The 19,955-nt window shown below is 44.4% G+C and overlaps 2 protein-coding genes across 2 annotated transcripts in view; one reads left to right on the top strand and one right to left on the bottom strand.

The window, feature by feature from the left end:
• LOC133424414 (adenylate cyclase type 3-like) overlaps positions 1 to 11,127 on the top strand; it is a 59,903-nt gene extending 48,776 nt beyond the window's left edge. The window contains exons 17-21 of the mRNA XM_061715008.1: positions 2,347 to 2,493; positions 3,104 to 3,217; positions 4,667 to 4,793; positions 6,832 to 6,956; positions 8,864 to 11,127. Of these exons, the coding sequence (XP_061570992.1) occupies positions 2,347 to 2,493; positions 3,104 to 3,217; positions 4,667 to 4,793; positions 6,832 to 6,956; positions 8,864 to 9,043 (693 nt within the window). The 3' untranslated portion in view covers positions 9,044 to 11,127. The remainder of the gene's footprint in view (positions 1 to 2,346; positions 2,494 to 3,103; positions 3,218 to 4,666; positions 4,794 to 6,831; positions 6,957 to 8,863) is intronic.
• Positions 11,128 to 15,713: 4,586 nt separating this feature from the next.
• The window catches only part of LOC133424423 (NACHT, LRR and PYD domains-containing protein 3-like), a 44,406-nt gene continuing 40,164 nt past the window's right edge, over positions 15,714 to 19,955 (bottom strand). Inside the window, exons 10-12 of the mRNA XM_061715034.1 lie at positions 17,119 to 17,271; positions 16,378 to 16,424; positions 15,714 to 16,247 (exon numbers count right to left, since the gene is read on the bottom strand). Coding sequence (XP_061571018.1) covers positions 15,715 to 16,247; positions 16,378 to 16,424; positions 17,119 to 17,271 — 733 coding nt within the window. The 3' untranslated portion in view covers position 15,714. The remainder of the gene's footprint in view (positions 16,248 to 16,377; positions 16,425 to 17,118; positions 17,272 to 19,955) is intronic.

Here is a 19,955-nt window from a genome sequence, read left to right on the forward strand (position 1 = left end):
GAAAGGCTATTTCTGTTTTAAGGTGTTTTAGATGTGAGAAGATCCTCTTCCTTTTAACAGGGTGATTCAGACCCTTAACATTCCAGCTCACCAACTTCAAGTATCTACTCATAATATCTAAGAAGAAAAATTAGGTGTGCACAATGACCTAGGCAGAAAAAAAGAGAACGGAAAGGAGGTTGAATGTGACCCACATTAAGTAATGAGTTGAAAAGAGTTAATGCAAAGTTTCTGGCAGTGACATATCCCCCCGACCCACCCTCCCCAACTAAGACAGCTGCTATAGAAAAATAAAAAAAAAGCAGCAAGCTCTTCAAAACAAACATAGTGCAATAACACATCTTCCTATCCTACACACTAATAGCTTTTGCTCCCGTATCATGGGTGTATACCTATTAGCACCTTAAAACGTGTAGATGTAAATAAAAAAAAAGGAATACCCTCTCAAATCTTGACCTGGAAGTCCCGATATGAGCCCAGAAATATTTTTACAAAAATATAAAATATAAAACGTCCGACTTAAGCAGCGTAAAAGTAAGGTTAACAGCTTACAATTATTACAAAACTTATAGGTAAATCGGAAAAGCTTTTTTTTTTTTTTTTTTTTTTCTCTCCCTCTTCACCACTTATTTTTCCCCTTCCCTCAAATAGCCAAAAATAACTGCAAATTAATAATATTTGCAAAGGGGCAGTCCAACTAACAACAGAGAAAATACTGGTTGTCGCGGGGTTACTCACCCTCCCCTCAGGAATAATGTGACTCACGTAAAAAAAAAAAAGAGAGAGAAAAAAAAGTCAGTCCGTGAGCGTCAGTGAGCCGCACCGGGCTGCAGGCGGAGCCGTGGCAGCCTCCAACAGTCCCGTTACGGCGGGTTTGAAGCTTTGCTGCGACTCGTGATGAATTTGCGCGCCTCATCCACGGAGCCGATCCACTTCCTGGCCCCCCCGGACAGCGTGAGCCGGAGCCGGGCGGGGAAGAGCAGAGCCGGCCTCAGACCCAGCTGGTAGAGCTCCGACATGACTCCGCTGTATTCCGCTCGTTGGCTGGCAACTTCGGGGCTGTAATCCTCCAGGACCCGGATGGGCTGGCCGCGATATTCCAACTTTCCTCTCCGGCGCGCTTCCCTCACGAGGATATCCTTCGTCTGGTACCGGTGAAGGCGGATGATGACCGGACGCGGTCTCTGTCCCGGGGCCGGCTTGGCGGCGAGAGAGCGGTGCGCTCTGTCTATCTCTGGCGGTGACGGCAGCGTATCGTTCCCGAACACCTCACACAGCAGCTTGGAGAAGAAAGCCGCCGGAGAACCGCTCTCGGTCGACTCCGGTAAGCCCAGGATACGGATGTTCTGCCTTCTGCTCCGGCTTTCCAAATCCACCACCTTAGCCTTCAGCCGAGCATTATCATCCCGTAGAGTCGAGCAGATGCCTTCAAGGTCCGTAACTCGCTGGCTGAGGTCTTCTGTGGCGAGTTCAAGGGACGAAACCCGTTGGCCATGGTCCTCGACCGCGAGCCGCGTTTGGTCGAGTTTGGAGTCGAGCTGACTGAAAGTATTTTTGAACTCGGCGGCCAGGGCAGCGCGGTGTTCCTCCAGCAACGTGGTAATGGCCGCCAGGGTTAAGACAGCGCCAGCGTCGTCCTTCTTGCCCGACTTGCCGCTCTTCGAAGCCATCTCGGAGGTAAGTGGGCTCGTTCGAGACAAAAAAAAAAGAAAAACAGCAACAGGGAATCCTTTTTAAAGTAAAAATTTTGAAAGTTTGAGGGCTTGGTGGTTTAAAAAGTTTGGCACTCACGGGAGCACTCCAACGCGTCTACTCCATCTGCTCACCAACCGGAAGCTCCACATCCTTGACTTTTAACAAAAAATTTTTTTCTAAATCTCAAGGATTAAGCAGGACTTTTTAAGTGACTGGTTGTGTCACTTAAAAAACCTGCTCTGTGTCAGGAAGGGTCAAACATGTAAAATCAAATCTAGGACTTCCATACCAGATCGGTCGAGGCCCGGGTTAAAAACGACCGCCATCGGTGCTGTTCACGTACAGCGTGACGGGGGAAATTGTTCTATTGTTCATCGAAGAAGGAGAGGAGGAAGGTGTGCTCGTAGGAAGAGAGCAAAGAGGAACGCCAAGAGACTAGGACTGAGAGTAGGAACTTGTGGCTACATTAAAGCGGATAAAGGAATAATATATTGTCTATATATGTCTGTGTAGGGTTTACAGTGAGATCTTTCTTACTGGCTGAACCAAACTAAGTCAGACAAATCTCAGGTGTCTCTGGGCTTAAATGTTTGACATTTACTGTCCAGGCTGGTGGTTGGTTGAACATTAACCTCATCTTGGCTTCTGCAGGAGTTGTACAGCCAGTCGTACGAGGAGATCGGCGTCATGTTCGCTTCAATCCCCAACTTCTCTGATTTCTACACGGAGGAGAGCATCAACAACGGAGGCATCGAGTGTCTGCGCTTCCTCAACGAGATCATCTCTGACTTTGACAGCGTAAGCTCTTTCCCTGGTTCTGCTTTTTACTGGAATGTTGCTAAACTGAACGCTACATATGGGAGGACCGATTCCAGGTCTCTGATCTTATGGATCATCAAGGCCGTCCTCGTAATCCCTCAGGGCTGTCTCCCAGGTAGAAGCCTGGCCCCGTGTGGGCAGCCTAGCGGACCAGTGCTGCGTATCTTAGGTCAATATTTGGTGTAAATAAAGTCAAAGGGTTTATGAACTCTTCCGCTCACGAACAGATGTGTGGAAGTTGGAGCAGCCGGATCTGTCCAGTAGCCAGAGAAGCTGGTGGAACAGGAAAAACGCAGCGAGCAGCTGCTGCTGCGTGGCACCAACCATAGCCTGTTAGCCTGTTCGCTGGATGTTAATTCTAAAGGTGTTGACAACATTCAAACATCCAAAGATGAATATCTGTAAGTTCTAGTAAAGCAAAGACGTGTCCTGTGCTGAAACACAGATGTCAGGGTGAACAGACACATCACAGCAGCGTCCGGATGAAGTCAGCTGTAAAGCTGCTTTCAGGAAGCAACCCTGTGAAGTTTGATAACATGTCGTGTTAAGCACCTCTAAACAGGAAATGTGATGTTTGCCGTGTCTGCAGCTGCTGGACGAGCCTCAGTTCCGCTACATCACCAAGATCAAGACCATCGGCAGCACCTACATGGCCGCCTCCGGCGTCACCCCCGACCTCAGCAACGGATACGGCTGCATGAAGGTACGCAGGTCACATGACCCCAGTCTGAAGGTCAGCAGGTCACATGACCCCGGTCTGAAGGTCAGCAGGTCACATGACCCCAGTCTGAAGCTCAGCAGGTCACATGACCCCAGTCTGAAGGTACGCAGGTCACATGACCCCAGTCTGAAGGTCAGCAGGTCACATGACCCCAGTCTGAAGGTACGCAGGTCACATGACCCCAGTCTGAAGGTACGCAGGTCACATGACCCCAGTCTGAAGGTACGCAGGTCACATGACCCCAGTCTGTTCCAGGTCAGCAGGTCACATGACCCCAGTCTGAAGCTCAGCAGGTCACATGACCCCGGTCTGTTCCAGGTCAGCAGGTCACATGACCCCGGTCTGTTCCAGGTCAGCAGGTCACATGACCCCAGTCTGTTCCAGGTCAGCAGATCACATGACCCCAGTCTGTTCCAGGTCAGCAGGTCACATGATCCCGGTCTGTTCCAGCTGCATGAAGCTCCAGTTCCTGGTTAACCTCATACTGACCAAGTCCAGGTCTAATGGAGCTTTTCCACTAGTACCTACTCAGCCCGACTCACCTCGGTTTGGTTCTTTTCCACTAGGGGTCTAACGTACCGAGTAGATACTTTTCTGTAACTATTCTGCCGAGGTTCTAAGCTGCTGAGTGGGCTGTATCTGACATCATCACACTACAGACCACCGATTGGTCGGGGGGTTGGAGTCAGACGTCTGAGTCAGGAGGAGGAAATCAGAGAAAGAGACTCTGACGGATTCTTGGTCATTTTATTCAACCAGCAACGGCAGCAAAAGTCTGTTTCATGATCCAACTCTGAGGGTCAGATGTTCATAAACCTGGTGCTGAGGAGAGAATTAAAAAGATCTAGACGGAGATAAGGAACGACCAGATCTACCAGGAGCTCTGTCTCTTCATAGCTGCTCACAGCTCCAGCTGACTTTTCAGCAGCGCAGAGACAAACTAAAAATTAAAAAACGTCGCTGCTTGAAGCTTCTCTCTCTCATTTTTTAACTTGATATCAAACACAAGCCACAGATCCAGCAGCACATCTATCATCTCCTCCAGGTTCTACATCTTTAGTGTTGATTGCATTACAGAAAATAAAGAACTTTATCACAATATTCAAATTTTCTGAGACAGTCCTGTAAGTGTCCCTCATACTACTCCTGGTTTAACCTGCCACGACCAGGTGCATGTCTCCGTTTACCCCAGACTGAACAGGACCTGGTCCCAGTTTACCCACATCCACCACACCTTGTCAATCTCCTGCAGAATTTAAGTTTTTAGAGAGGATTTTGGAGAATATAAAACAACTGCAGCGAGTTTTCTTGCTGTGGATTTAAAAACACGAAGAGGTTATCCTCCATTGTGGAGACGGGATCCAGGATCAGGAGTGCTGAAGTCATGTCTGGTTTGCTTCACCTGCAGGTTTTTCCTTTTCTCCCCTGCAGAAAGATGAGCAGTCTGACAGAGAGCGGTGGCAGCACCTGGCAGATCTGGCAGACTTCGCTCTGGCCATGAAGGTCACACTCATGAACATCAACTACCAGTCGTTCAACAACTTCATGCTGCGCATCGGTACGTCCACCCTCCCTGGAACACTCACCATCACCTCATTACTCACCTGGAACCAGTACTCGAGTTGTAAAAAACATCAGGGGGGATGGTGGATTTGATCATATGGGGACAGATAATTTGTGCTGATTACAAATATAATATATTACAAATAATAGCAGTGACCAAAACACCTGCAGAAATACTGCAGGAATGACATAGCAGCAGTTAAATGCAGCCTTCTGTAAGCTTTAAATATCCACTGGACTTACATCAAATACATCAAATACAACAATAAAAAACACTTTTCTGAACTTATCAATATGACTCTGTCCTTCACAGGATAAGTAAAATGGATCACTGCAAAAACTCTAAATCTTAACAAGAATATTTGTCTTATTTCTAGTTAAAATGTCTCATTTTAGTAAAAAAAATCTCATTACACTTAAAACAAGACTCATCACTGGAAAAAACAACAATTTTCACCTGTTTCAAGTAGATTTTCACTTGAAATAAGTAGAAAAATCTGCCAGTGGAACAAGATTTTTTTGCTTGTAATGAGAAGATAAATCTTGTCCCACTGGCAGATTTTCCTACTTATTTCAAGTGAAAATTTACTGATCCAGTGAGGATGAGCAGGAGTGATCAGATCTTTTTAGATTGTAACCTCCCTTCATTGACTTATTGTTTAAACCAGGATATCATCTCAAATGACTGGTTCCGAGAGTTTTCAACAGTAGGATGGGGGGCAAAGCCTTCAGTTGTGGGGCTCCTGGTTCTGGTGGAACCAGCTCCCTGGTTTCAGGGGGTTGGAGGGAAGTTCTCCCTGGGGGAATCAGTCCACGTGTCATGGGTCCTTTGTCAAGCCTTTTTCTTTCGTATTGAATTAACATTCCATGAATTTTTAAAGTTCAAATAACATGAAGTATATTATTAAAGGAATACGATGAAATGGATTGTTTTGAAAATGGAGGGAATGCACATGACGTCACAGATGCGACTTCATAGCGGGTTACGCCCACTGAGTAGCAGAAAGACTGAGTGTTAGAAAGACTGAGTGTCAGCGTAAACTTTCAGTTTGAGCAACTGGAAAACATCTAAAATGGGAAAGAGCTGTTGTGCGATCGACTGTTCTCATAGATTTAGCAAGAAATCAGAGTTATCGTTTTACAGACTGCTAAAAAATAAGCTTAAGAGAGACAAATGGATTGCTGGATTCCAGGCACTGAAACGTGGATTTGTGGTTCCCATTTTGTATCAGGTAATGTTGGATGTTTGGGTAGCTAACGTTAAACGTTCAAATCATAAAGTTCGGTGTCCTCATCACTTTAATTTCTACAACAAATCCTGCCTTGAAGTCGGACCAAGCGTCAAGACATATATATAGGCCTTCAAGCTTTGCTTCGTGTATTTCCCCGGCGTAGAAGTTTAGTACATATAAATATCAGGAAACTGGATTCATGGCCAAATATTAATGTCCATGGACCACTGGTTCTTGGTAACTGTACCAAATATTAATGTCCATGGACCACTGGTTCTTGGTAACTGTACCAAATATTAATGTCCATGGACCACTGGTTCTTGGTAACTGTACCAAATATTAATGTCCATGAACCACTGGTTCTTGGTAACTGTACCAAATATTAATGTCCATGAACCACTGGTTCTTGGTAACTGTACCAAATATTAATGTCCATGGACCACTGGTTCTTGGTAACTGTACCAAATATTAATGTCCATGGACCACTGGTTCTTGGTAACTGTACCAAATATTAATGTCCATGGACCACTGGTTCTTGGTAACTGTACGGGTCACTGTCAAGTCCAACTGACTTTAATTTAATCCCATAATCGGCTGTTATCCTGTCTTCTCCACTAGATGCAGCTGTTTTTGCTGATGTTTTACCACTCAGTGTGAGTAAGGGGGCAGTGGGGAAGTGAAATCAATGCAGACCCTTTATAATTGACCTGTTACTATATGATCTTGTTTACTTTCTGTGTGAAACTGTAGTGCTGCAGGATAGATGAGAGAATAACATGAGGCTGGTGTGTGTTCATGCAGGTCTGAACAAGGGGGGGGTCCTGGCTGGAGTCATCGGGGCTCGCAAACCCCACTACGACATCTGGGGCAACACTGTGAACGTGGCCAGCCGCATGGAGTCCACCGGGGTGATGGGAAACATCCAGGTACAGCTGCCCACGTACAGCACTTACCCGGGCCAGGTCCCAGTCTCACCTACATTGACAAGTCACATTTTATTTATATATAGGGTTGCCAACTCCCTGGAAAATAAATAAGGGACCCCTCATCTGCAGGGCCGGCCAACCTGGTTACCTTCCCCTTTCCTGGCGTGGTGAATTTTTTGTAGCCCCTTTTTTTGTGAGTGAAACGATTTTTTAACTATTTGACTCAAACCCGAGTTGAATTAGATGCATATTTTTGAATGCCATGAACACATGGAAAACAAATTATTATCCAGCAATTCACTTTAATACAAAATAACAAAATTAACTGAATCAAATTAGTATCTTTCTTAAACAGAAACCTGTCCTGCTTAACTTAAAATTGTATAAATGAATATAAAACAATAGAAAGAAAGCAGAACATCCATCCTGTAACAGTGCACATTTTTAGTGCAATAACAAAAGTGCAAACAGAAAGCCTGTAGAAAACTTGTAAACATATTTGTGCCTCAAAGGCCATGACTGTAGCTACAGTTGGAGTAAAACAGAAAAACATAACTTATGAACTCAACAGCTCAATGACATTTTACGACTATCTTTTGACTCTCACAATAGGGGACCAAGTGCGTCCCTTTCCAGCTCATTACGGGACGCGTACTTTAGTTTATAAATACGGGATGATTCCATTTTTCAAGGGACGGCTGGCAACCCTAGTTGTATGGCACATATACAAACGGCTGAGCCGCAGCCAAAGTGCTTCACAGAAAGTGCATTAAATGCTAAAAGCGAAGACATAAAAAAGGGACATTTTTAAAAGATATAAGAAAAGAAAAAGCCTAAAAGACAAAATCTGGATAAGACAATATAGAAAGACACTAATTGAAAGCAAGGGAAAAAAGGTGGACCTTTAACTGAGATTTGAAAATATGTAAAGACTGGGCCGCCCGGATGTGCAGGGGGAGGGAGTTCCAGAGTCTGGGCCAGGGGTCGGCAACCCGCGGCTCTAGAGCCGCCCTAGTGGCTCCCTGGAGCTTTTTCAAACATGTTTGACCTTTTTTTCTTCTTTTTTTTCTCTTTATTTTCTCTTTTTTTTCTTCTTTTTTTTCCTTTTATCTTTTTTTCCTTTTTTTCTTTTTTTCTTCCTTTTTCCTTTCCTTTTTAATCTCAACATTTCGACTTTTTCCTCGAAATTGTACTTCAACTCTAATCTCGAAATTTCGACTTTTTTCTCGACATTTCGACTTTTTTCTCGACATTTCCACTTTTTTCGAGAGATTGTACTTCAACATTAATCTCGGCATTTTGACTTTTTTCTCGACATTTCGACTTTTTTTTCGACATTTCGCCTTTCGCCATTTGCCTTCATTCTAAGGCTTGTAAAATACTTCATTTTTTGCGGCTCCAGACATACAGGACTGTCTCAGAAATTTGAATATTGTGATAAAGTTCTTTATTTTCTGTAATGCAATTAAAAAAAACATAAGTTGTCTTACATTCTGGATTCATTACAAATCAACTGAAATATTGCAAGCCTTTTATTATTTTAATATTGCTGATTATGGCTATAGCAGTTATGGCAGTTTAAGATTAAAATTCCCAGAATATTCAAATTTTTTGAGATAGGATATTTGACTTTTCTTAAGCTTAATCCAGAATGTATGACATTTTTGTTTTTGTAATTGCATTACAGAAAATCACAATATTCAAATTTTCTGAGACAGTCCTGTATTTGTTTTGTGTGTTTTTGGTCCAATATGGCTCTTTCAACATTTTGGGTTGCGGCCCCCTGGTCTGGGGGCCACAGCGAAGGCTAATTGACATTGAGGTCCAGCTCTGACGTTTTGCAGCCAGTCAAATATTCTCCTTTCTGATATTGGGTGAGTTTTTCCTAAGCGTATGTTTCTCTCCAGGTGGTGGAGGACTGCCACAACATCCTGAAGGAGTTTGGTTTCCGCTTCGTGAAGCGGGGGCCCATCTTCGTGAAGGGCAAGGGGGAGCTGCTCACCTACTTCCTGAAGGGCCGGGACAAGCAGGGCTCCTTCATCAACGGCTCCTCCGTCACTCTGCCGCACCAGGTGGTGGACAGCTGAGCCCCGGGCACACGCACACCCCCATCAGACACTCCTGTGTGCTGACAGCAGCCCCCCCCAGGACTGAAAACCAAACACATGCAGGTAGCTGATTGTAGAGTCTCCTGGTTCAAACTAAACTACAGAAACTAAACTCCCAGGAGACGGAGGACGGACCACAGACCCGGTTTTCAGACCACAGAGCAGGTTTTCAGACCCACATCAGTGTCTGACTGACAGTCTCGGGATCACGTCCTTTTTCAAATCCCCCCTGCAGACGGAAGCAGATCTGGTGCCGGAGGCCCCTCCACCTATCTGCTCATCTCTGCTTTGACTCGGTAGGTGGTTTGATGGTGGTGGTTTGGCTTCGTGGTGCCTGACCCTTCAGTCTGGTCCTGTTAGCGGGTACAACCCCAATTCCAATAAAGCTGGGACTGAAAATATGAGCTGATTTTTTTAATTTAATGGCAGCAACACATCTGTGATAAGTTGGAACAGAAGAAAACAAAAGCCTGGGAATGTAATTAACACAAATCAAGGCCGACCGGAGGAGCATTTGACAACTAATTGTGAACAGGTCAGTCACATGACAGAACCTCTCAGTCTGGGACAAACGGGATCTAAAAACTATGGCAACATTTCAGGAAAATGTCCCTCCCTGTAAAACTGTAGATTATAGGATCTTTGATAGTTTTTACAGTGTTTATTATCCTCAAAAGATTGATGGAATCAGGAGCTGGCGCTGTATTTGAGGGACAAGGCTGGAGGTCTGGACTGGATCTGGAGATTCAATTCAATTCAATTTTATTTATATAGTGTCTAATACAACAGATGTTATCTCTAGACGCTTTCCAGAGATCCAGAACATGGAGATGTGCAGGTCCTCAGATGTGATTGTCTCTGGAGGACCCTGCTGGACTCAGGACCACGTCCACAGGTCCGTCAGGTCCGTCTGCACCGTCCACAGATGCAGCTTTCAGCTCCGTCATGCAGAGAGGAAGACATGGCTGTCAGCCACCTCCAGCTGAGTTCTCATCGTTGCCCCTGGCAGCAGTGTTTCCACGGGTGAAGATCGCAGGGGATCTTCAAACCCGGGTGTTCGCTCCTCCCCGAGCAACTGTTTTCCCCTCACAAATATTGCCAAACTGAAACCAATGTGTCTCTGCAGGCCGATCTGCGTCAGCACGGCTCGACTGCTGCTGCCCGGCTGCAGCCGGGCTGCTGACGAGGTCCAGGAGGAGTTCCCGTAGACCAGGGGTCGGCAACCCGCGGCTCTAGAGCCGCATGCGGCTCTTTAGCGCTGCCCTAGTGGCTCCTGGAGCTTTTTCAAAAATGTTTGACCTTTTTTTTCCTTTTTTTCCTTTTTTTTTCTTTTTTTCAGTTTTTTTCTTCCTTTTTCGTTTCCTTTTTAATCTCGACATTTCGACTTTTTTTTCTCAAAATTTTGACTTTTTTCACGACTTTTTTCTCGAGATTGTACTGATTATTTCCTCGACATTTCAATTTTTTTCTCAACATTTCGACTATTTCACGAAATTTTAACTATTTCCCCGACATTTCGACTTTTTTTCTCGAAGTGCATAATTTAAAAAAAAATCTTCCCCCAGTTCTAACTAATATAGAAACATGCAGCATGTGTTGCCTTCATTCTAAGGCTGATACAAGACTTTTCATTTTTTGCGGCTCCAGACATATTTGTTTTTGGTCCAATATGGCTCTTTCAACATTTTGGGTTGCCGACCCCTGCCGTATTCGTCCGGTCCCAGCCTCGCCTCGCTGGCTTCCTGCCAGTCACAGGATCCGTTTTCAAGTTTTACTTTTAGCTTTCAGAGCTCTCCACGGTGTCTGCCCTGCTCCATGAACCCAGTGTGTCTCCCAGGCTGTGGAGCTTCTCTCCCCCAGGACCTGAGAGACTCAGCCACTGGGGATATTTTTAAAAAACACCGTAAAGCACACCTGTATAGGCAGGCTTGTAGGAAAGACTTGTAAATGAATGATTTTTGACTGTTCCTGTCTGTTGTCGTCTTTGTGTTTTTATTTGATTTCTTTTCCTTGCTACCCTGTCTTTAACCTTGTGAAGCACTTTGTGAGCCTCTCTCTGTGAAAGGTGTCGTTGAAATAAAGTCGACTTACTTGCTACATGTGAACCGTAACCCAGAAAAACGCTCTCCGGACCAAAGCTCAGTGAAAGTGGTCAGAGGAACCGTGAACGGTTGTTCTACGGATGAACCGAGACCAAGACGCAGAGTCCTGCAGACTGCAGAGGAGAGGAACGTCCAGCTGGGCATCGGCTCGGTCCACCAGCATCTCTTGTTTTAATATTTTTATTAGGGGATAAGGCACAGTAGAACAGGAATAAAAACAAAGATATTCAGTCTACCTCCTAGGATGTTTTTTTTAATTTAAGAACAGAACATTAGACAATTCAACAAAAATGATGATAAAAAAAATGAAAATTATTTTAAGTAATTAAGTTTTAAAGCTACACAGTATAAATTAAAAAATAGATTGGATGAACGAAATGGATTAAGAATAAAAAATGTTTCGTGTTGAAATATGTTTCCTAGCATGATAAATCAATTTGATAATTATTGTGAGGAAATGTTGAGGCAGCGCTTTTAATGAGTGAATATGAAATATTGTCATCAAAGGAGAACTTTATTCAAAAAGTTAAATCGAGCAAGTAAACGTTCTAGTTCTTCAGGATCCTTGAAGGACCTCTCAGTTTACAAACGTCGTGATCCTGATCTCGTTGGTGTTGCAGCAGCTTCCAGGCCAGTTTGTTCCTACCGTTTACAACGTGGAGCGGTGCACTACGATGAAGACGAGGCTTTAAAACCTCTCTTCAGAAAACCTACGAGTGACATCATGGAGGGTTTGTCCAGTTCTTCTTCTACAGTCTGGGAACCATATAAGCACTTTATTGTTGTTGATTTCTCCTCCTACTGACAAATGTACATAAAAATAATTATAGTACAGTGTAAAATCAACAAGGCCGACCCCCGGGACCCTGAATATGAAGAAGCAGTTCTAGATGATGGATGGATCATCTTATTCATACAATGAATGAATTATGAAAGAATGAATGAATGAAAAAATGAATTATCTTTATTTCGGTCTTGTACACACTTTTTTACAAAACAAGATGAAAAGGTAAAATAAACATTTCTTTTGCCGAAAAGGTGTAGCTGAAGCCGAAGCTTATAGTGCCTACCCTTTTTATCTTATGATCAGCTTAAATATGAGACATTAGCATTACCCCGTGGAAACAATGCATGAAAAAGACAAAAATAAAGAAGACAAAATATAAAATTGACATTTCACATTCTAGAATGTTTTTGATAATATACTTTATAGTGTTTTATATTTATTTACAATATTTTCTTTAAACATTTCCTTAAACTTGAAGATAAAACTGCACATTTTTAGGTCGTTGTCACAACTATTCCATATTTCTCTTGCCTTAATTGATGTACATCTCTTTTTAATATTTGTTCTTTCTGTCGTCGTCTCAAACATGAGTTTCCCCCTCAGGTCAGAGCGGTTTCTTTTATTTGGAACAAATCCTGAATGTAGTTTGGAGCAGTTTCTGCTGGGCTTTAAAGGCAAATAGAACCGTTTTCCGCTCTACTATGTCATGGAATCTAAGGGCCCGATTTACTAAGATCCTAAATAAAGAGTACTAAATTGCGTGTGCACGGAAAAAGTTTGCGCGTGCTGTTGTTACGTGGTTTGCGGGTGATCAACTAAGATTGCTTGCGCAATTGATAACAGGTGCAAACAGCAGTATTTAAATGAGGTGTTGCGTGTCTTAAGGTTTGCGAGGGCAAACTCTGCGCCATGGAGAGTCTGGATGGAAAGCAAAGCACAGTCACAAGTCACAAGCGCAAAATGAAATTGAACGAGTTGGAGTTAGAGATATTAGTGGAGGAGGCAAATAAACACATTCATGAACTACAGCAAAGAAATTTAAACATTACCAAAAGAAACGCAATATCGGAGAAAACCTGCGATAGAATAAATGCAGTTGGTAACACAAAAAACGGAAAAACGTCTGGTTTTTCACATTTCAATTTTAGGCACAGATCAAAAATACGAAATAGAAAAACGGGCCACAGGACCGAATTTGATTTTAATATTGAATTGGTCGGGTTTGCGTGACCCCGCGGTGCTCGGCATGATCTGAGGAGAAAAAGACATCAGACACAGAGCTGGAGAGCGCTTTGATTCATCTATTTATGAGTTAAGTTTTTATTCAGATGTCCACAGTATATTGCATATATTATATATTATATAGCAAACACTGACAGTAAATGTGTGACAGACGGGACCAGCATATGGCAAGAAGCCGTCGATTTAACGCAGAACCATAATTCAGGCGAAGCTGCAGTCTCTGCGCTGATCACTGACAGCGGGTCGGAGCGGATTTGGTCATGATGTTTAACCTGTGTTTTGTGATTAATAAGCACGGGTTTTAATTAAATGTAATTTACGAAGGATGATTTCACGTTAAATAAGATAAGTAATCAATAAAATACAAAGTTTTGGCACAAAGGCTTGGCCTGCTTGTGGGCGAGTGGAGGGGGGCACAATAAGAGAAGGTGGCAAGATATAAGGCAAAGAACTAAAGAAAAAGTGGCCTTTAATAAAACTTGTGCAACCATTTTTAAAATAGCATGCAGCAGAATAAAGACTATCTCTCTGCGTATTCTTTGATTTTGGATGTCGCCTCCTTGCCACAATAACAGCAGCAGCAGATTAGCACCTTCCTTTGGAAGGTATTAAATACAGACGCAATCACAATACGCGCAACTACTTTCAGGCTTGGTATATCTCATTGCGCGTGGTAAATGGAGCAATTTGCATCTTCCCCTCCCAGTATTTAGCGCGTTCTGGCGGGTACGCCCCATATTGATTATTCATCAGGGCAAAAGTACTAACTGAATTGCGTGTGCAATTTTGCACATTTCAGAGACGCAGTCGTCTTTGCACGCTGTTAGTAGATCAGCTGGCACTTTGGTTTGCGGGTGCTGTCAAGTTTGCACACGTTTTAACACACGCAAACCTTTAGTAAATCGGGCCCTTAGAGTATTATATTTAATAAAGAGATTATTTGTTGGTTTATAATAGTCAGATCTATTAATTAGGGCCCGAGCACTTACAGTGCGAAGGCCCTATTGTATCTGTAGGAATTTTTATTGTCGTTATTCTTTCTTCTGACGAAAGGAGGGCCTTTTTTCCCCCTAAACGTGCCCCAAAAGTCACCAAATTTTGCACGCAAGCCAGGCCTGGTGATAAATGTGATATTTAATGGTTTGCATTAATGGGCGTGGCCTAATGGCTCAACAGCGCCCCCTAGAAAACTTTGTGCCTCAAGCCCCATAATACGGTTTGATGTACATGCACGAAAATCGGTACACACCTGTATCATGTCGCAACTTAAAGAAAAGTCTCTTGGCGCCATGGCCGGAACCGAACAGGAAGTCGGCCATTTTGAATTAATCGTGTAATTTTGGTGCAATTTAAGCCATTTCTTCTGCAATTAATACGGCCCGAACCGTAACGTGCACCCAGGTGTGTTATACATCAAAATGTGCGTCTCCATCCTGCGACTACGCGCATTACTTTTCTCTTTCAAAGGCGTTACCGTGGCGACCCCCTTCATCTGATTGGTCCATATTTGATAGTTCCCCAAAAGTCACCAAATTTTGCACCAAGCCAGGCCTGGTGATAAATTCGATATTTCATGGTTTGCATTAATGGGCGTGGCCTAATGGCTCGACAGCGCCCCCTAGAAAACTTTTCTCTGCCATAACTTTTTAATGGTTTGACATAGAGAGTCGTGGGGGGTGTCATTTCTGATATGCTTATGAGTTGTGAAGTGGCGTTGTTCTCCAGCAGTTCTGACTGAAAGCAAGCATTAACAAACTGTTCCCAGCATCAACATGTCTGGTTGTTGCGTATACGGTTATACGAATCGCTATTCCACCGGCGGACTAAAGTTTTATAGGATTCCGACAGGATCAGGATCATTTCAGAGCAACCGGTGCTCCTGCGGCGGCTCGTACCTTCAGGGACATCGAAGTCTCTGGCCCGCAGGAACTTGAGGAGGAAGAGGTCGGAGGGGCCGGTGGGGTCCCCGGGAACCCCGCACACCCGCGCTCCGCCCGCCGCTGCAGGCTCTCCAGGGCTGGCCAGAGCCGCTCCGGATCCTCCGGGAGCCGATCCGGGAGCTCAGGGATCCGCTGGCCGCTCATGACCCTCTCAGTCCGGGTTCGAGGCTCCGCGGTGAGGGGGGAGGGGCCGCCCCGCGACGACAACCCATTTGGCCACTTGCTAACGTCTTCAACCCACTCATTAATAGAACACAGATCTGGAAGTCGGACACCATTTGTCAAAGTCAACTTGTTAAGGTAACATTTGCGATCTTTAGTTGATAATCCCCTTACATAGCTTGACACGCTGTTCATCTCCGCCAGCTTCTGTTGCCAAAATGCGCGCGCATACGTTCTACGTCATCATTGTTTACAAACAGAAAAAGGGTCTATAGATCGTGATATATCGTTGATTAAATTTCTTACAATATATCGTAGATATTGTGTATCGTGATATTATCGTTATCGTGGGCCACATATCGCCACAGTATTGAATCATGAGTTACTGTATCGTCCCACCCCTACTTGAGACTGAACTCAACACAGAGACACTGAAGAACCAGGCTTGAATCCGAACCTGAACCCAGGATAGAGAGGTTCAGTGAATGCGGTGTTGAAGGTGTGGAGGTGGATCAGTCTGTCAGAGGAGACGCTGTAGAAGGACAGAGTTCCAGCAGGAACGTCCACATACACTGCTACTCTGTCAGAGACTGAGGAAGAGGAGGAACAACATGTTACTCTCTTATTGTGATAGACACGGTACTGACCATGATCAGAACAAAACAGACTCCAGGAATGATCGTTCCCTCCAAACAAACAGTCTTTAGAGCTTCCTTTCCTGCTGATTCTTCTGTAACTCACTGATACAGAAACATCTCCTCTCCTCTGGACCTCCCAGTAACAGCGACCCGTCAGAACTTCTCTACACAGCAGCTGATGCCAGAAATCAAACCTGTCTGGATGATCAGGATATGACTGATCCTCCTCCACATCCATCATCTTCCTGTTTTTGTGAGACAGTTGGATGTTGTTGTGGACTGTGTTTGTGTCGATGGTGAGTTGACAGGAATCTGATGGAGAGAACCAACAACCCAGCTGCAGTTATTATTGATCTGTCATTGATCATTGATGGACTTATGAATGAGTGATGTGTCAGTGTGAAGATGGTTGAATGTGTGAATGAAATAAAAACACACTTACACTTCCTCAGACCTGGTGTCAACCATTGTTGTCCAGCAGGCTCCACCCTGAAAGGAGGAGGTGGGTCAGACCAGCACAGTCTCTTTCAGCAAACATGGACATTACATGGCTCTCACACACTGATGAAGGAACAGTCCAACACTTGGACAGATGCACTTGAATGCAGCATCTCTGAAGTCCTGTCCTGTGGTCGTCACCTTCCAGCACAGTTTCAACACATTCTTTTCATCTGATTTCATCTCTGCTGAATCAGCAGCAGGAGGAGACCATGTCATGGATGAGTGAAGGTGCAGCTGTTATTGGGCTGTGATGGGCCTGAAAACCACACTGCTGTGGTTCTGGGATGTTTACTGGGTCAAGAACGGCTTAGAGTTGTGAACTGCATCTATCAGCTCTGCTGCAGCACCAGATGAGCTGCAGCATCTCCATCTGCTCAAAGATCTCTTCTCAAAGTGTCATGGAAAACATTCACACATTATATGGTTTGTAACAAAAGGCTGTAAGTAACAGGGTGAGAAGAGGGGGGTATAAAACATGTAAATGCAGATGAAAGGGTCGGATCTCTTTTGTAATGTATACCTTCCTCTAAGAGGACTAGCATCCACATGTCGGGTGCAGGTATCTGTATTTTCCTCAGTGCAATTAACAAATTGCCACAACAAAATCCAGACAGCCACAAAGATGATGTCCACAACAACACAATGAAGAGTCCAGCACACTGATGTCCTTCTGTCTTCATACCTGAGAGTGTCCAGTCCCGCAGACAGAAGCTTCACCGCTGACTCTCCTGGATGGTTGTAGCTCAGGTCCAGCTCTCTCAGGTGGGAGGGGTAGGAGCTCAGAGCTGAGACCAGAGAAGCACAGCCTTCCTCTGAGATCTGACAGCCTGACAGCCTGCAGACACACAACACAACACACATGCAGAGACTCTGAGAGAACTGCTCTGAGACAAAGGCCCAGTCCCAATCCCCCCCCTAGTCCTACTTTTCAGCCCTATCCCTAAATTTTGCGCGTTCCCGTGAGGGTAGTGGTGTCCCAATTCCTCTTTGCATTTAGTGGTAGTGGACATAACGAGGGCTAGTGTGTATGAATCTAGCCCTTCACAGCGAGGGATTTCAGATGCTGACTCACCGACCAAGGGCCTGAGAAAAGTTCCCAGAATGCTTTACGTGGCGGACATTCCTTATTTTTTAGTGAATAAAATCTATATTTGAGTTAGTTTCTGCATAAAAATGCGTTTTGATTACATTTCTAGCACGAAATATATATTTTACTTTCATAATATTCACTCAGTGGATGTACATAATCACTCGCTTGCCCGTTGTTGCAAAGATAAACTGAGCCCAGGTTGGGGATCTTAACAGTTACTTTTACGCCTGAAAAAATATTAAAACTTAATAAAGTGGCATATTAACAGCGCTACAGCTGTAATTAAAACAGCTTTTAGCTCTGGGCTTCCTGATATGGTGTGACGTATGTGCAAACGTAACTACGCAGTCGCTTACGTACCCGAACGTAAACCACGCAGTGACGTAGCAAGTGGTGTCCCAATTGTGTATAACATTTCATGTACAAGACAACTCAAAGGGGTTAAAATAAAAACATTTTAAAAAATGAATTAAAAATGTAAGAATTTAAATGCAGTAATTAAAGACGGACATACATAAGTAAGTAAAAAGGTTTTCAACTTGACTTGAAAACTCTCTACACAAGATTATAATTTTTTTCACACACACAATCATTTGTCGAGGCGGACATCAGCAGGTAATTTTCTGTTGCCTCCATGGAGAAGTAACTTAAAACAGAAGACAATGAATCACAGAGCAATGGTGGTGTGGAGTGTGTAATGGGAAATTTTGGTATAACATAGTATGCTTTAAGACTGATTAATGCACAAATCCTGTTTTCAAGTGAACATTCCTTGGACTCTGCCACACCCGCCCCTCAACCAGCGCCCAGACCTCAAGCAGAAGCACCAGCGCCCGGACCTCAACCAGTTGCGCCCCTTTATCCCCCTTTGCCTACAACCCCTCCTCCATCTTCACCCATTTCTCCAGCATCTCAGGAGATGCTGCAAGTGGAGATCGGAAAGATGAGGAGAGTGCTGGAAAGACTGACCATCAATCCCCCGCCTACACTGGGCCCCTCCCGACCCTGGAGCCGCAGCAGCAGGGCACTGGAGACGCTGCTTCTACGTCCTGTTGTGCTGCCAGCCCACCACAGGTTGCTGAATAAAGAGGACTGGCACAAAGTTTACAGAGTGCGGGAAGAAGGAAAGGGAGAAAGCCGTGGCCTGGGGCGGGAGAGAGGCCGAAGACGCAGAGGAGGAGGCCGGGATGGAGGTGCGGAAAATTCGGACACTGGGCTCGGAAATTGTCGGTTTGTGCTGAAAGAGAACTGACTGGGGGTGGGGGAGAGAGCCGACGGGGGTGTCCGGTGGAGATGCGGGGCCGGCTGAGGGCATGCTGCAGACACGTGAGAGCACCCAAATACACAAAAACACATACACACAAGAACCTTGTTTTTCATTTATTGTAATAATTAATCTCATCATTGACCAGTATTTTGGACAACTGTGCCGTCGTGTGGGGTCGGCACGACGTAGGATCAAGCAGCCGTGCTGATTTCAGTGACAAGGCTAGGGTCCTGCGCCGATCTGAGGCCCGGTGACGGGTTTCCCCGAGCCAGGAGGGGCAGCTGACGTAAGAGACACTCTTCTCGATAGATCTAGGGCAGGGGTGTCCAAAGTCGGTCCTCGAGGGCCGCAGTCCTGCAAGTTTTAGTTGTTTCCCTGCATCAACACATCTGATTCTAATTAAGGGCCGTCCCCACCTTGTCATCAAAGTCTGGATAGTTCTGTCAATGACCAAGCTCCTTGTATCACGGTTTGATAAAAAAAGGGACACATCTAAAACATGCAGGACACCGGCCCTCGAGGACCCACTTTGGACACCCCTGATCTAGGGGAATGGGTTTTTGTCTGTCTGTTTTGTCTAATGGTTGTCTTATCTAATGTTTTTGTCTAATGTTCATGACTGAAACTGTTTATTGACAATGTTGCGGTTTTCCAACATTGTGAAGTAAAGTTCAGCGCTAAAAACCAAACTGTCAAAAAGGAAAACTTATGAGCTGAAAGAAACTTAAGATGGCTGAAATAGCTGGCTAAAATAGCAGACAAATGGCTAAGCTGAAACTTATTCCTAAAATAATTTCTAAAAGACTCTTAGTCGACGAGAGACGTCCCTTAAACTATGAAATAAAGATTTTGGAAAAAAGAAAAAAAAATCTTGTGCGAAATAATATACGGAACCAACCTGATCTCACAAAAATCTGTGAAATGCCCACGACCTCTCACCACTATTTTCCGTGGTACCGACACGGAAAGTGGTATAATTCCGTGTGAGCACCACGGATATTGTAAAATTAAAACAATTAATTTAAATATCGCCTGTCTCCACTTCCTGGTTCAAAAGCTATTAAAAATGATATTTTGTGGCTGGACGACGCTCTGGCTAAGGTCTGGTTAGGTTAATGCACCACTTATGATTGGTTAGAAGTAGGAAACGCTTGTGGTTTTT

The sequence above is a fragment of the Cololabis saira genome, chromosome 3, assembly GCF_033807715.1.
Source record: "Cololabis saira isolate AMF1-May2022 chromosome 3, fColSai1.1, whole genome shotgun sequence".
Taxonomy (NCBI): domain Eukaryota; kingdom Metazoa; phylum Chordata; class Actinopteri; order Beloniformes; family Belonidae; genus Cololabis; species Cololabis saira.